General features: G+C 57.0%; 1 protein-coding gene across 2 annotated transcripts; it reads left to right on the top strand.

Moving 5' to 3' along the window:
• The first annotated feature begins 1,312 nt into the window (after positions 1 to 1,312).
• MFGE8 (milk fat globule EGF and factor V/VIII domain containing) lies at positions 1,313 to 12,399 on the top strand. 2 transcript variants are annotated; one of them, XM_032700468.1, is made up of 10 exons: positions 1,313 to 1,519; positions 4,921 to 5,046; positions 5,311 to 5,436; positions 5,951 to 6,064; positions 6,507 to 6,688; positions 7,091 to 7,246; positions 8,271 to 8,415; positions 9,285 to 9,469; positions 10,771 to 10,926; positions 11,034 to 12,399. In XM_032700468.1, exons 1-10 carry the CDS (start codon positions 1,453 to 1,455, stop codon positions 11,175 to 11,177), a joined length of 1,401 nt encoding a protein of 466 aa, XP_032556359.1. In that variant the 5' UTR covers positions 1,313 to 1,452; the 3' UTR covers positions 11,178 to 12,399. The 2 variants fall into 2 exon arrangements, with proteins under 2 accessions (XP_032556359.1, XP_032556358.1); XM_032700467.1 differs by having other exon boundaries at positions 1,326 to 1,519; positions 9,267 to 9,469.
• Positions 12,400 to 15,280: the final 2,881 nt, after the last annotated feature.

Here is a 15,280-nt window from a genome sequence, read left to right as displayed (position 1 = left end):
CACCAGTGCACCAGGACCTGCCGGCAGGTCTGTCCCTGGGGTGTCACTCCCAGTTTGGGTGCTCTCATGGGCACTGGTTGACTGCATCTGAGAAAAGCATTAGATGGACACTGGAGCGGACTGGGAAGACTGGTCAAAGTGCACGGCCTGGCTGGGCTGCCCAGCCTGTGGCTGCTGCTGTGGCTGCATTGCCAAAAGCAGTAATGTAGCAACACTTGGGCAGAGTCAACACATAAATATGAGCAGCCCAAGTGTCTGAGGTGGGTTAGTTAATGCTGAAATGGAGGGTTTTGCAAGAAGAGATAAAAATCAGCTTCATATTTAGGAGGAGGAAGGCTTTCCATTACAGGGTCAAATGATCCAGCATTCCTGTGCTGTGCAGTGCTCTTTTCCAAAGAATTTGCTGCTGAATATGGATTTAGCCTGAATATGCTTTAGTCTTTCAGGGTTAAATATGTTTCTGCCTTCCAGGGCAGAGCTCCCCACATGGCACCAGTTCCTCTCAAGAGCATGGCTGGGCTTTTCCAGCCCTTGGTGGCTGGGCACAGCTCAAAGAGGAGCTAGTTTGTGGCTGAACCAGTGTAGCTGTGGTGTGGTGCTTTGGGCAGAGAACTGTTATGTCCCTCCCAGTCCCTTTCCCGTGTACGCCCAACCTGGATGAAAGCTATTTTCCTCGATGCTAGCTAGGAGGAACTTGGGAAAACCCCATGCCACTGGCATGCTGGATGACAAGGGTGGCACAGGGCACTAGTGTTCCCTGTCCAGCAGAGGGGAACCCCTCGCCAGCTTTCATCCCATCCAGGGAAAGAAAAGTGGGGTTTGTGCTGCAAAATAGCTCTTTCGCCTGCCAAGTGTTGTCAGCCCCCAATTACATCCCAACCCAGCTCTGCACCCTCTGCCTGCCAGGGGTGGGAGCCATGGGCACTGCCAGGCTCAGGAAGTCCCCACCGGCCAGCCGAGGGTCAAGGTCTGGCGTGGGGCGAACCAGCGGACCCCCCGCACTGGAGCATCATCAGTTTGCCCGTGGCGGCTCCTACTTCCAGGCTGCTAATGAGGCACCATTGGCTCTGAGGCCAGTCTACAACCCTGCCTCTCTCCCTCCTGCTGCCTACACTCCGGGCTGGCTGCGGTGCTCCCTTTGCTGCCTGCACCCCCAGCGCTGCCTGCACCCCTAGCGCTGCCTGCACCCCCAGTGCTGCCTGCACCCCCGAGGGGGCTCCCCCGGGTCGCGGACCCTCGGTGGGGCTGTGCCAGGCTCGGCGGGGCCCGTCCCGGTCCCGGTCCCGCCCCGGGGGCGGGCGCGGAGCACGTGGGGCCGCCGGGCCGGGCTGAGTCACTGCCCGCCCCGAGCCCCGCGGCGAGCGGAGCGGAGCGGCTCGGTGGGGATCGCACGGCTCGGCTCGGTGGGGATCGCACGGCTCTGCTCGGCGCGGCTCGGGACGCAACACGAGGATGGCGAGGTTGTTGCGACTGCTGTTGGCCCTGGCGCTGGGGCTCTCGCTGCTGCTGCTTGTGTCCGGTGAGTGCCGGGGAGCCCGGGATGCCGAGGAGCCCGGGTGCAGGAAAACCTCGCTGCCAGGGAGCGTGGGGTACTGGAGTGCCGGAGATCAGAGGTGCCGGGGGTCCCGTGGTACAGGGGAGCCAGGGCGGCGAGGAGCCTGAGGTGCTGGGGATCCGGTATCTGGAGTGCAATGTTGTCCGGTATGCAGGGAATCCGCGGTGCAGGGGAGCGTGAGGAGCAGGGGATCCAGAGTACTGAGGATCCCAGGATGGTGGGGATCTGGAGTGCGAGGGATCCGGAGTGCAGGGCATCCAGGGTGCAGGGGTTGTCTGGTGTGCAGGGGAAGCCGGGATGCTGAGGATCCGCGGTGCTGGGGATCCGGATGCAGAGCGAGAGGATGTGGGGTGCAGGGTGAGCGGGTCCCAGCTGCCTGATGTGGGGTGCAGGGGTGCGAGTGAGAGGGTGCGCAGCCCCAGGGCTGCCGCTGCAGGAACAGAGGAACTCGTGTCCATGGCCCCGTCCTCGCTCCCGAGCCGTGAGTAGCTCAGCCTGGTTATCCCGTGCTCTCAGGCTGAGATAACCGTGCTCACAATGTAAACAACCTCCCTGGGACCGCCTGGTACTGCGTGCCCGGCTGGCCTGGACAGGGGAACCCCGGGAGTAGCAGCACCATCATCACCCTGTGGGTCATGTCTGGGGCGATTGGCTCCAAAAAGGGATGGACGAGACTAGAGAAAAGGGGAGCAAAGCCCAAGTGGAGGCTCCAGGCCAAGGGACAAAGGGCAGCAGGAAGAGGTGAGGAAGGCCCTGTTTGTGTTCACTCTCCCTGGGCTGAGGTGCCCTTTTTGCCCTCTTGAGACCTGACCTCCCCCAGCCCTGCTGGGATGAGCTGTCTCAGTATTTGGAGGATGTTATTTTTGCCTTCCAGCCAGGCTGTGGGTTCATATAAGCAAACATTTTCAAAAGCGGTGGCTGATCTTTGTTGCCTTGGTTCCTGAGTGTTCAGTCTGTGACAGCTCTGTCCCTGACCAGAGAAAAATGAGCGTGGAGGACAGAGATGCTGAACTGCTCTGAAACCAGGAGCATCCAAAACTGCTTGCTACAGTGGAAAATGTGACCTGTGTGCCTCACTGCTAGGAAGGGGGCTGGCTACCGAGACCCATCACGTAAGGGATTATTCCTGGGAGGGAATAAAAGGGAGTCCAGTTACTTGGAATAACTGAAGTATAAAACTGGGACCCCTCCTGTCCTGACCTTGGGAGGAGCCCTTGCTGCTTTGCTGCGGTGTCCCACCCCAGACACTCCTGCGCTGGAGGCAGTGAGGATGCTGGGGAGGACATGTTCCTTGGTACTCCATGCCTGGGGAGGCAGCTGCTGCTGAACAGAGGTCGTTCTGTCTGCAAGGTTTTGGCTGGCTGCTGGGAGAGATCCATGGGATGAGGAAGCTGGATGTGCCTGAGACCTGTGGAGGGGCATGGGGCAAAGGCATCCCCAGTATCAGCAGGAGCCCTCTCTTCCCATGGTGTAGCTCATGGCAGCGCATTGATGGAGCATGAGGTCATGCAGAACAGGCTGGGCAGTGCAGGCAGCAACTTGAACCGCTGCCCAAGTTTTTCTGCCTCCTGAGGCTGGGCTAAGGGAGCTACAGCATCTTTTTGGAAACCTTCATCTGATGTTGGCCTGTCTACCACCAGTGTGTACCCTACAGATGTGGAGTGTCAGGAAGAGTAGGATTAACTCGAAGGAGTCCTGCTATTATAGGACTAATGAGTAGGAGCTCACTGAGTAGTAGCTTAGGCTAATGAGAACTGTGCTGTTTGGTGTGGGTCTGGGCAGCGAGCCCACAGCTTGTTAACTTCCACCTTCTCCAGGTCATGCAGGTAGTGAAGGGTTATTCCTGGGTCTCCACCTGGGTTCAGCCCTTGCTCTGACTCCTGCAGTGTGGCAGAGAAGAGCCTGCCATCAAGGGATGTGCTGTCCTAGCGCTTGGTGAGGAGTTACTGAGGCTTTCAGCCAGTTCTGTGGAAATCTGATGTAGGTTTATGGAGAATGTTGCCGTCTTACAGCTTTTAGGGCAGAATTAATTAAGGGTGGGAGGAATTTCAGCCCAGCTCTTGCAATCTGATTCAGCCCTGCAGTGGTGAGCAGAAGGTTGATGGGTGCGGTGGGCTGACTTCACTCACTCCCCTCCTTTACAGGATAGGGTGGGAAAAAGAAGGCAAAGATCCAGCGTGGGTCCTTCCCATGGGCTGCAGTTCTTCATGAGCTGCTCTGTTGTGGGTCCTTTCCATGAGATACAGTCCATAAGAAAGAGACTGTTCCAGCCTGGCATCCTCTGTGGGCTGCGGTGTGGATATCTGCTCCCCTGTGGTCCTCCACAGGCTGCAGGGAGACAGATCTTTTCCGTGGGCTGCAGTGGAATCCCTGCTCCAGCACTTGGAGCACATCCTTCTCCTCCTTATTCTCTGCAAGTGAATAAGGGGGTGTCTGCAAGGCTGTTTCACATTTTTCTCACTCCTTGCCCACAGCTGCTGTGCAGTGCTTTTTACTTTGTCTTGGGTTTATTATCACAGAAGCAACCCGACTGTTGGTGATGGGCATGGCTTTGGGCAGCAGAGGGTCTGTTTTGGCATTGTCTGGGACTGACTGTCTCCAACATGGGAGCACCTCCTGGTGTCTTCTTGGAGGAGCCACCCTTCCAGCCCCTTGCCACCACCACCACCTTGCCACGTAAACCCTATACCATGGGAGATGCTGGAAGTGGATGAACAGGCAGAGAAGATGGTGCAGCCCTACCAGTTCCCTGGGGGAACCTGTCCGTGAGCTGGGGCTGCCTTGTGGGAGCTGCTTGGAGACTGATGAAAGTCTGGCAGATGTTCTGCAGCGATGGACTCTGTACTCCCTCCCTGCATGTCTCCAGCATCTGGGAACCGAGGCATGCAGGCTCCCCCTACAATTTTTTTTGTTTGTGTTCTTACGAGTACAAACTTTCACGAGCAAAACCCAGCAGTGGCACCAGCCCCTTTCCCTTGAATGATCCTGTCCTGCTTGTGCCCAAGTGCACCCCAGCCTGGCCATCCCTGCTTCCCAGCCAAATGTCAGAGATGCACCAAAGCCCTGGGTTTCCCCCTGCACATCACTTTGATGTGCAGGCTCTGTTAAACCCCTTTTTTAATGTGCCAGAGCAGAGCAGGTCCTTGCTGCTCTCTTATGCTCCTGGTCTTAACCATCACTCTTTGAATGTTAGCAGCCCTGTGCAGGATCCAGCAGTTGGTCCCTACCAGGTGCTCCCCTCCTCATGGAATCTGCAGCAGACTAGTTCCTACTTTTGGGTTGGGATGCCTTTGTGTGCATCCATGGGGTTCTGGTGGATGCCTGCCTCAGGGATGGTTTGCAGTGACACATGGCTTTACTCCCAGGTGACTTCTGCGATGTGAACCACTGTCAGAATGGGGGCACCTGCCTGACTGGGATTAATGAGGCCCCCTTCTTCTGCATCTGCCCTGAGGGCTACGTTGGGATTGACTGCAATGAGACAGAGAAAGGTGAGAAGCTGACCCTCTCCTGGATGCTCCATGAAGGCCAGGAGCCTTGCAGGAAGTTATTATGCCCTTGCTGTGGTCCTGCACCACTGCCCCTGGGGTCTGGCCTTGCTGATGGCGGATGGACACACAGAGTGGAGATCCAAGCATGGATATGGTGACGGGATACACCTGGGGGGAATGCAATGTCTTTGGGGAGTGGCAGCCCACTGGATGCTCTTATTTTCCACCTGTGCCTATATTACAGCTGTTTTTTCCCTTCCCCAGGCCCCTGCCACCCCAATCCTTGCCACAACAATGGCGAGTGCCAGCTGGTCCCAAACCGAGGGGATGTCTTCACTGACTACATCTGCAAGTGCCCCACGGGGTACGATGGGGTGCACTGCCAGATCAGTGAGTATGGTGCTGTGGGGGGGCCAGGGGAAGCTGCTTCTCCACTAAGGCTTGGAGTCCCTCTGGACAATTCTGGGCTAACAACTGGAAGGTGTTTGCAGCTGTGACTGTGTGGGGCACCAGCTTCTGTCAGGGACCATGGGCTGTTTTGCAACTTGCAGGGTGGAGGGAAGGACCGCGGCACAGGGACAGGCTGTGTCTGAGCCTTGTTCTGCATCTCTGGAGGGACACAGTGCCTCGAGTAATGAGACAAGGGATGCCTCAAGGCTCAGCCCTCTGTGTGGGCTCCCAGCCTTGAGTGTCCCAGTGCACCCCTGTGATTGTACTCAGTGGGGATGTGGTGTAGACGGCTCCTTTGGTTAGAGCTTCAACCTGTGCCACCCTATCAGCAGGGACTCTGCCATGGCCCTTGCAAAGGGAATGCCTCCCCTCTTCCCGCTGCACCAAATGAGAGGTCTCCTCTCCGGGATTGATTCTGGGATCACCTCCTGAGCTCCCCCACTCTGTCTCCTAGACAAGAACGAGTGCTCCTCCCAACCTTGCAAAAATGGAGGCACCTGCCTGGACCTGGATGGTGACTACACCTGCAAGTGTCCTTCTCCATTCTTGGGGAAGACATGCCATGTCCGTAAGTCCCTGGCACTAACTGTACAGAATTCCCTTTCCTTCCCTGTTCCCTGCTATTCTGTCTGTCGTTGCCAGTGTGCCAAGGAGAGGTCTCACCAGCTGGGTTAGGAGATCTGAAGGGCAGCTGTGGGTTCTGGTGTGCTGGCTGCCCTTGATGCCAGCCAGCCTGGTCCTAATGGAGGGAACATCCTTGGGAAGGTGCTGTCTCCTCTCAGGGGTGGCCCCTGGATGGCCCTTTCACCCCAGACCTCTGTACTATGAGGGGGACAGATGGATGGTGTGGTTTTGGATGAGGGCTGACGAGCAGGGGACACCCTGGGGACAACCAGATCCTAGGACTGGCCTCCATTTCCTTCTCCGTCCCTAGACAAGAAACAAATGACTCCTAGTTCTGCTCCCTGGTTACTGTCTCTCTTTGGCCCTGATCTTCCCATTGTCCCCAGGCTGTGCTGTTCTCCTGGGCATGGAAGGAGGAGCCATCTCTGACGCCCAGCTCTCGGCATCCTCTGTTTACTACGGCTTCCTCGGCCTCCAGCGCTGGGGGCCGGAGCTTGCCCGCCTCAACAACCACGGCATTGTCAATGCCTGGACCTCCAGCAACTATGACAAGAGCCCCTGGATCCAGGTACCTGCGGCAGGACTGGGAGCACCAGCATAGAGAGCAGCCCCAGTAGCCGTGGCTGATCTTGCAGCACTGCTGTCATGTGATTTCCCTGCTCCTGGTGGCAAATGCGGGGCTAAATTTCTGCAGCAAGGGGCATCTTGGGATGTACCTGAAGAAGGCAAGTCTGTTGGAAGAAGCTGGGAACCTGGGGTGGTGATCCCTGGTCTGCCCACCATGGGATGCAGGGCTGGAGGGATGGAGGGCTTTTGCCTGGGGGAAGTCATAGCGCCCTGGGCATCCTCTCTCCCGGTCCCAATGCTGAGTGTAAGCCCGCCCTCCCATCCAGGCTTGGTGGTGCTGGTGGGTGCAGGGGCTGTGCACCCTCTCTGGGCTGTACCCTGTTCATCCTCCTCCCCTCCACAGGCCAACCTGCTGCGGAAGATGCGGCTGAGCGGGATCATCACGCAGGGCGCGCGCCGCGTGGGGCAGCAGGAGTTCGTCCGTGCCTACAAAGTCGCCTACAGCCTGGACGGGCGGGAGTTCACCTTCTTCAAGGATGAGAAGCTGGATGTAGACAAGGTGGGCTGCAATGCTCTGCGTAGGGGGTGTCCCAGCTCCCCCCACCCCATGCTGGAGTGGCTGTGAGCTGCATCCCAAAGTGTCCCTGTGTGTGGAAAAATGCTTTTGACCTGGGCCAAAGCCGTGTTGAAAGCCATCCTAGTAGTGAGATGGCACAGGCAGTTCCAGTGCCGAGAAGTGCTCTCTGCCTCTGTTTAATTGACCATAATAAGCATAATCAAAGAAGCAGCACTGACATATTTAGGTCATTCAGATAATATCTTTATCACTGACACACTGGGAACTGGGCATGGTCTGACAGTGCTACTGAACAGCTTGGGTGGCTGATGTGTCTGCACTAAGCACTAGTTGAGAGTGTGTCTCAGAGCAGAAATACTCATAGATTGCAGTGCTCTCCACTCTCAGTTCTTTATGGCAAATGTCTCCTGGTGGATTTTTGAGCATCCAGGAAATGGTTGTGAGTATCTGCTTTGCTTAGCAAAAATGAAAAATTCCTCTTGTTTCTGCAGCAGTGGAAAAAAATGCATGAAAACATAACCTAACTCTATTTGTTGTGTTAAAAAGAAAGAAGTGAGTTACCTTTATGCTTTTTTTTCATAATTTGTGGAGCATTGTGATAGTGGGAGGGAGTGGATGTTGCTGCATGTGTGGCTCTGTGGGGGTGAGGATGAATTAGAAAGTATTGCAAAGCTCTGTTGAGAGTGTTGAAGCTGCTGCAAAGTCATGCACTGTTCCAGGGCAGGAGAGCAGAGCCCAGCTTTCCCCTCTTTTACTCATGAAAACATCCTCGTCTGCCTCCTGCTAAAGCTTTCTGTATTCCAGGGCTGTGCTGTGCTGTGGGGACATCTGCTTGTCTCTGCAGCAGGAGGCACTGTGAGACAGGGAATAGCTGGGAGCTAAAAATCCTGGGAAAAGGCAGCCCTATTGCCATTGGCAATGCGAGGTCTGTCCGTCTGCTATGCAAGGGATTTGATGCAGGAGGCCGTGGGAGGGCTGGGCCACTCAGCCCTGCTCACTGTTGCAGGTTTTTGAGGGGAACATGGACTATGGCACCATGAAGACCAACATGTTCAACCCCCCCATCACGGCCCAGTTCATCCGCATCTACCCCGTGATGTGCCGCCGGGCCTGCACGCTGCGCTTTGAGCTCATCGGCTGTGAGATGAACGGTAAATGTTGGTGGCTCTCCCCTCCCCAGGGGCCGCAGGGCAGGGGGTGACACAGAGCAGGGCGTCACCCCTTGTCCTGGTTCTGATCACCCAGTACAAGGGATTTGTCAGTGCTTGTTTTTCCTGAGGCTGGTGCCTGGAAATACCCTGGGGTGCGTTTGGGGAGCACAAGCTGTTAATCCCACTGGCTCAGCCAGCTTGAGCTGCATTCTCGTGCTGCTAACACCTCTAACACCTTCCAAGCCAGGACTTTTTATTGTGCCCCCTCCCTGTCAGCTCCAGCTGTGAACTGGCTGCTTTTCCTGCCAGGGAGCTTGAAAAGCACCAGAGGATCAAAGTACTCTGGGAAATGTGAGGGGTGAGCCCTTTCCCTGTGCTGCCCACATTCCTGCTCTGTGGCACATCTCCAGCAGCCGGGTGGGACTCATGTGTCTGTGTGGGAGTGGGACGCTGTGGGGGCTTGGGTCCTATCCTGCTGCTATGTGGGTGTGGTGCCATCCATGATGTTGGCTGGAAATGTCTTTGCATTGCTCTCTTCACTCATGAAAACATCCTCCTCTGCCTCCTGCCAAAGCTTTCTGCATTCCAGGGCTGTGCTGTGCTGTGGGGACATCTGCTTGTCTCTGCAGCAGGAGGCACTGTGAGACAGGGAATAGCTTGGAGCTAAAAATCCTGGGAAAAAGCAGCCCTATACCTCTGCTGAGCATTTCCCTGCCTGGCCCTGTTTGTGCTCCAGGCAATGGAAACATGGGAAGGTGGGGATGGCTTCTTGGCAGGGCTGCGGGGTTTTGCTCGCGTCGGTGCTGTGGACTCTTTCCCTTTCACTGCCTGTGTAAACTGTTGTGTTACAGTGTATTTCAACACGGCAGGTTGCTCGGAGCCTCTGGGCATGAAATCCCGCCTGATCTCCGACCAGCAGATCACAGCCTCCAGCGTCTACAAGACCTGGGGCATCGATGCCTTTACCTGGCACCCCCATTACGCTCGTCTGGACATGACGGGCAAAACCAACGCCTGGACCGCGCTAAACAACGGCCAGTCCGAGTGGCTGCAGGTGGGTCTCCTCCCTCTGTAACCTCGTGTCTCCTCCCCAGCTTCTCCAGCTATGTCTGGGACCACCTCCTGTGCCTGGGGTCACCTCCTGTGCTGAGGTGGCTGGAATGAGGATGGGCACCCCTGATGGGGTGGGCAGAGCACCTTGCTGTGGGGCACACAGCCCGGCAGCGCACTCCCCGAGCTGAGGTCACAGGGGTAGGTCAGGATGGGACCACAGCCACTGGTTTTAACAGCAGTCCTGGAGCTCTGGGTCAATGCCTGCAGGGACGAGGTGGTGCTGTCTCTGTACCTCGTGGGTACATCAAGCATACAACACCCCAGCTCTGCATCACCCCTTGAGGAAATGCCATCCCAGCCTGAGATGACTGTCCCACGACCCTCTGGCTGCCCAGAACACCATGTTTCTGTTTTGCAGAAAAAAAAATCAGGTTTGCTTTTCTCTTCTCAATCTGGAATGGAAACAAATAGTTTTGAAATTTCCTTCTCGGTTTCCTTTCCTACCCTGTTTTTATACTTTTCACATGATTCACATGACATAATAGGACAAAGCAGTTTAGATATTTGTCCCGCTTTTTATTTGGGAAATGATTAAAAGCAGCTGTTTCACAGCCCTAAATAAAGCAGCTTATCACGACGTTGGCTGTTGGGGTCAGGATGACACGCTGAGTTGGGCTGTTGCACCACAGACTGCCTGTTTGTGTATGTGTGTATAGATTTACATATACACTCAGGATTTATGTTGTATAGCTGGAACTGCCTTTGACAAGCATGGAAAAAGAACTAAATTAAGGAGACTTTCAGCTCCTTTGCTGGTCTACCCTGTGCCAGCAGCAGTAGCGCAGCGTGGCAGAGTAAAGAGAATAGAAACCATCTCACTTAGAACCCAAATGTCAGCCTGTGCTGAACAGCATATTTTCTCAGCAAGAACTGCTTTCCAGTGGAAATGCATTTCCTCCGGGAATCCTTAATTTTTTTGAATGGAGATTTTTTGCCATCATTCCCACACTGACATTTTCAGCAAAAAATGTGGAGATGGTGGGAGTGGGCAAGGGCACTGAGGCGGTGGGTTTGCGCCCACTTTAGATTGCCTTGAGAAATGCTGTGAGTGTTGAAGGATCAAATATTTCACAGTAGCGTTTATGTGTTGCCTGGCATTGAGGTGGGGGTCAAGTGGTGTTTTCTCCATTCTTGACCCCTGAGGGCCAGCTCATCCTGAATGCCTCTGGAACATGAAGGGTGCTGTAGGGTGGGAGCACCGCCCCTACAAAGGAGTTGTGACAAGCCTTGTCCCTGTGCCAGATCGACCTCCGGGACCAGAAGAAGGTGACAGGAATCATCACACAAGGAGCCCGTGACTTTGGGCACATCCAGTATGTGGCAGCCTACAAGGTGGCCTACAGTGACAATGGCACGTCCTGGACCCTATACTGGGATGGCCAGACAAACAGCACCAAGGTGGGTGTGGGCAGTGACCTCCTGGGGCTCAGGGATGCCGTGGTGGGGAGGGGTGGGTGGCAGTGGGGAGGTCCCGGCAGCGCTGACACCCACCTGTCCCCTCCTAGATCTTTCACGGCAACAGTGACAACTACTCACATAAGAAGAACGTGTTCGACGTGCCCTTCTACGCCCGCTTCGTCCGCATCCTGCCCGTGGCCTGGCACAACCGCATCACCCTGCGCGTGGAGCTGCTGGGCTGCGATGAGTAGGCGCGTGGGGAGGAAGGACGGGGCTGCTCTTCCCCGCCACCCGACCTGCGCCCTGCCCGCCCCTGCCTGCTCCTGCTCCGACCTCACACCCCCTCTCCATGTCCCCACACTCGGGAGGCAGCCGAGAGGGCTCCCCTGCCCCGCGTTGGTGCTGGGGCTGCAGCACTGCACTTTACGGGGCCCTTGCAGGTGGGATGTGGGGACGGCTCCTGCCCTTTTGCCGTGCCAGCCAGGGCTGAGACCCCCCCCTGCAACTGGGACTTGGCTGGGGGATCCTCTCCTGCAACTGGGGGACCCTGTCCTGCAATCAGGGCTTGGCTGTATACTCCCAGCTAAAGCTGGGGACAGATTTTCTCCCCCTTCTTGCTTCTGCTTCCAGCAGAGAGTCTGCAGCCAGTGTCAGTCCCTTGCCTGCACCTTCTTGGGGCTCAGCAGTTTTCAGGGGCTTAGGGCAGGCACCCTGGGCTTGCAGCCTCCGTTGTCCCTCCTGCTCCCTGCACATCTGCAAGCAGGGGCTCTTGAAAATCCTCTGAAAAAACTCAGCTGTTGTACCCAGCCCATTTTGCCAGGCCCTGGATATCCTTGCCTGTGGTGTCAGCACCGCATAGTGCGAGGAGAGTGATGAGATGGCTCCTGTCAAGAGGCACTGGGTCCCCATTGCTGGTGGCTCTACCCGCTGGATGCTCCAGCAGGCACCATGGCTGGCATTTTGGCAGGCATTCCCCATTCCCCTTCCTGGGGTGCCAGCTCCAGTGTCCTCCCAAGTCTCAGCATTGCTGCCATCCCCAACTCACTGCAGTTTGGGGTGTCTAGAGGTCCATTGTCCCCCGAGCTGAGTGGTGACCAGGGGGACTGTGATCTGGTAGAGGGATGGTTTTGTATCCACAAGGATAAGGAAAAAAATGGGAAAGGTGGTAGTTAAACCACCCAAATGCAGCAGGTAGAGAGCTGTGCTATGACCCTTTTTGTAACCTGATTTTTTTTCCCTTTTTGTGGGGTGGAGAGGAGCCTCTTGCAATGCTCTCAGGATTAGCAGTAGGAGATGAGCAAGACCTGGCACCAGCAGGTGGGAGCGTGGGCAGGCAGTACCAGGCTGGCAGTGATGCTTCCCCTGCCTGCTGGGATGCGAAGTGGCCGTGGGGCCAAGGGAGCCTGGGTGGGATGGTGGTGGCAGCCCTGCTCCGGGGTGTCTCTGACAGTATTAAAACCAGCTGAAACTTTAGGGCTGTTGGCTTGTCTGCTCTGTGCCTCCCTGAGAGCCATCTCCCAAAGCTGGGCAGGTCCGGTGATCCACTAGGATCCCCTCTGAGCCCCCTGGCTCCTCCATCCTGGAGGGCTGCCAGCTGCTGTGCTGACCACACACCTCTCTTGCTTTCACAGACCCTCCTAGCTCCCTTCCCAGTCTGAAAAACTGTATCAGGGCTTTATGCACATCTTCCCTGCTGCCTCCACCCTGTCTGCAGCTGCTGGAGCCTGTGCTCGCAGCTGGCCAGGCACAGTGGGAAGGGACCTGGGGAGGGGAAGCCTCTATCAGCACCCCACGCCCTTTGTCTCCTCGTTTGGCTTTGATCCTCTAGCAAATATCCCAGCTTGGAGCTAGATCTGCTCTTACACAGGAGCGTGATCCCAGGGCTGGAGGGAGCTGTGAGTTTTGCCAGGGCTGCCCACAGGGATGTTCCCAGCAGAGCCCCCCTGGGCAGGGGTGGGGCAGGATCCCCCTGCATTGAGGGTGGGGTCCCTTGTAGGGAAGGAGCACTGGAATGAACAGAGCAGAGGAGATTTGCTCCTTCCCAGAGTCTTCTGCCACACTGGGCAGGGACCCCCGAGGTTGGTACGAATGGCCAAGGACCACCTGCTTCCCACCACAGCTCTCTGCCCCCCCAGCTCTGGACAATGATCATGCACATTCCTGTTGCCAGCAGTGTCCTGCTCATCCTGGCATCCCCTCCTTGGGCCCTGCCTGTGGGAGGTGGGCTCTTGCCTATCTCCATGGGTGTCAGCTCCAGGCACCAGAGGATTGAGGGGCTGCTTGCAGAGCTTGGGCTGAATATACTGTGGCTGTGGCTGCTTGGTGACAAATAGCAGCCACAGCTAGAGCCAGGGACAGGGGGGACAGTCTGCCCAGTTCACCTCCAGACACACCACCCTTATCACTGGGAAGCTGGTGCAGAGATAAGAGCAGTTCGCGTCGAGTCCAGCCAAGACAACCCTGAGCCAGAGACACGGCAGAGGCTCCGTGAGGAGGGTGACAGGAGCAGATGCCGTGTCTCAGAGCAGGGGATGCATCCTCAGCCCCTGGCTGCTGCTTCCCCCTGCCTGCTGCTACCCCCCAAGTGAGCCTCTCTGGCGGATGCTGAGCCCTTTCTCAACCTTGCGGCATTTCCTTCCTCTGGAGCCCCAGGACGGGGGCATTGGTGAGAGCCAGGGTGCCTTCCCTGTCATGCACAGCCGCTCATGGTTTGTCCCTATCCCTCGGATGCTCTTCCTGGACGCAGCTGGGTTGCTGTAGCAGCAGGAAGGCCGGGATGGCCGGCAGGCTGTGGCACCCTGCTGCCTGCTGACTCGACTGCCTGTGCTGCCAGCTGCTGTGAGCTGGTTCCTCAGGAAGCAGCCATCGGGGAGAGCATCCTCTTGCCTCTCACCGCCACCCGGAAAGCCCAGCACAGATCATAACCTCCTCCATCCTACCAGGAACGTGAGTGTTCCTCCCCAGTTCTCACCTTGGCAACAGGTTCCTGCTGGAATAATCCAGTGCCAGTGGCATTTCATGGACAAATCTCTCTGGTGGGGACACAGTGGACCTGTCAGCTGCTGGCTTTGAGACAAGGAGAACAGGGATGACATTTTTATGGCTCCCATTCAGTCAAAATTTCAGCCAGCCCTAAACACATGCCCTAAACATGTGCTCCTGGGTCAGAACTATGCTGACCCTGCGCAGCTTTGCTTACTCTGAAACCTGTGGTCCCACCCAGAGTCTCCCTCAGGGAGCAGAAAAAAAAATGGGATCATTCCAGAAGTGCCACAAATAGAGTGAGAGGTGGTAAGGAGTGAAGGAGATTCCTTCTTCCTCTGGGTCTGCCGGTGGCCAGATCCTTCTCCATGCTGCCTGTTGACCAGGAGAAAGGAGAGGCACCACTGGCCATATCCAAAGTCGAGGCCAAAGGTGAGCCAGGAGCCATTGTTGAAAAGAGATGCACAAAAGCATTCTTGTCCCCTCCTCAGGCCGGTCAGAGGATGACTGCTGCAGGCGCTGTAGTGCAAGCAGCTCAGGCAGCACAGGACACTGTAGGACTGGTTCCTCGGCTCTGGAACAATGGGACGGCCATGCCAGGGAGCACTGTGCCCTGACAGGGCTGTCCGTCTGTCTGCACAGGTAGGGGGTGGAGGGAACCATCCCAGTCGCTGGATTACCGGTACACGGGCAACTTGGGCAAGCAACTGCAGGGGGGCACTGGTCACCGGGATGCAGCTGGGATGTCATCCCACCATCTTCTCCGGCCAAGGGGCGGGGCTAGGGGGGACGGGAACCCTCGGCCAGAATGCAGGGCAGCACAGAGGCCGCATGCCGGGAGATGTAATTACCCCTCCATTGTGGGCTGCGGGACAGGCTGCTCCGGGCAGGCGAGCAGGCGGCGTGCCCGGCCGTCACACTCCCATGTCCCTGGGCAGCCCGGCTCCATCGCATCCCTCCTTGGGGAGGGCTGGCAGGCCCGGTGGGTGCGCAGGGAAAAGGAGAACAAGGAAGAGCAGTGCCTCCAGACCGCGGGTCCCACGGCCATCCCCGGTCGGGGCTTCCCCCGGGGAACGCGGGCTGCCGTGCCGGCGCTGGCGGCAGATAACGCCGCTTCCTTGCCGGCTGCTCCCTATCAGTGCGGCGGCGTCGGGCAGACAAGATCGCACCCCGAGCGCTCCACGCTGGGGGGCTGTCAGAAAGGGGTCCTGGCCCCCTTCACCCCGCAGCCAGCCTCGGGGCGGTTTGTTTTTACACGAGTTGTTTTCTTTCCGGCTTGAAGCCATCCTGCGCGGCGGCAAGAGCCGGACCGGGGCCCCCACGCCTCATTTCCTTGCCATAAAACAACAAAGTGGGGGGTGATGCAGCGCAC

This window comes from Chiroxiphia lanceolata, chromosome 12 (genome assembly GCF_009829145.1).
Source record: "Chiroxiphia lanceolata isolate bChiLan1 chromosome 12, bChiLan1.pri, whole genome shotgun sequence".
Taxonomy (NCBI): Eukaryota; Metazoa; Chordata; class Aves; order Passeriformes; family Pipridae; genus Chiroxiphia; species Chiroxiphia lanceolata.
Note: the sequence above shows the minus strand (reverse complement) of the source record. Positions and strands in the feature narration are given on the sequence as shown.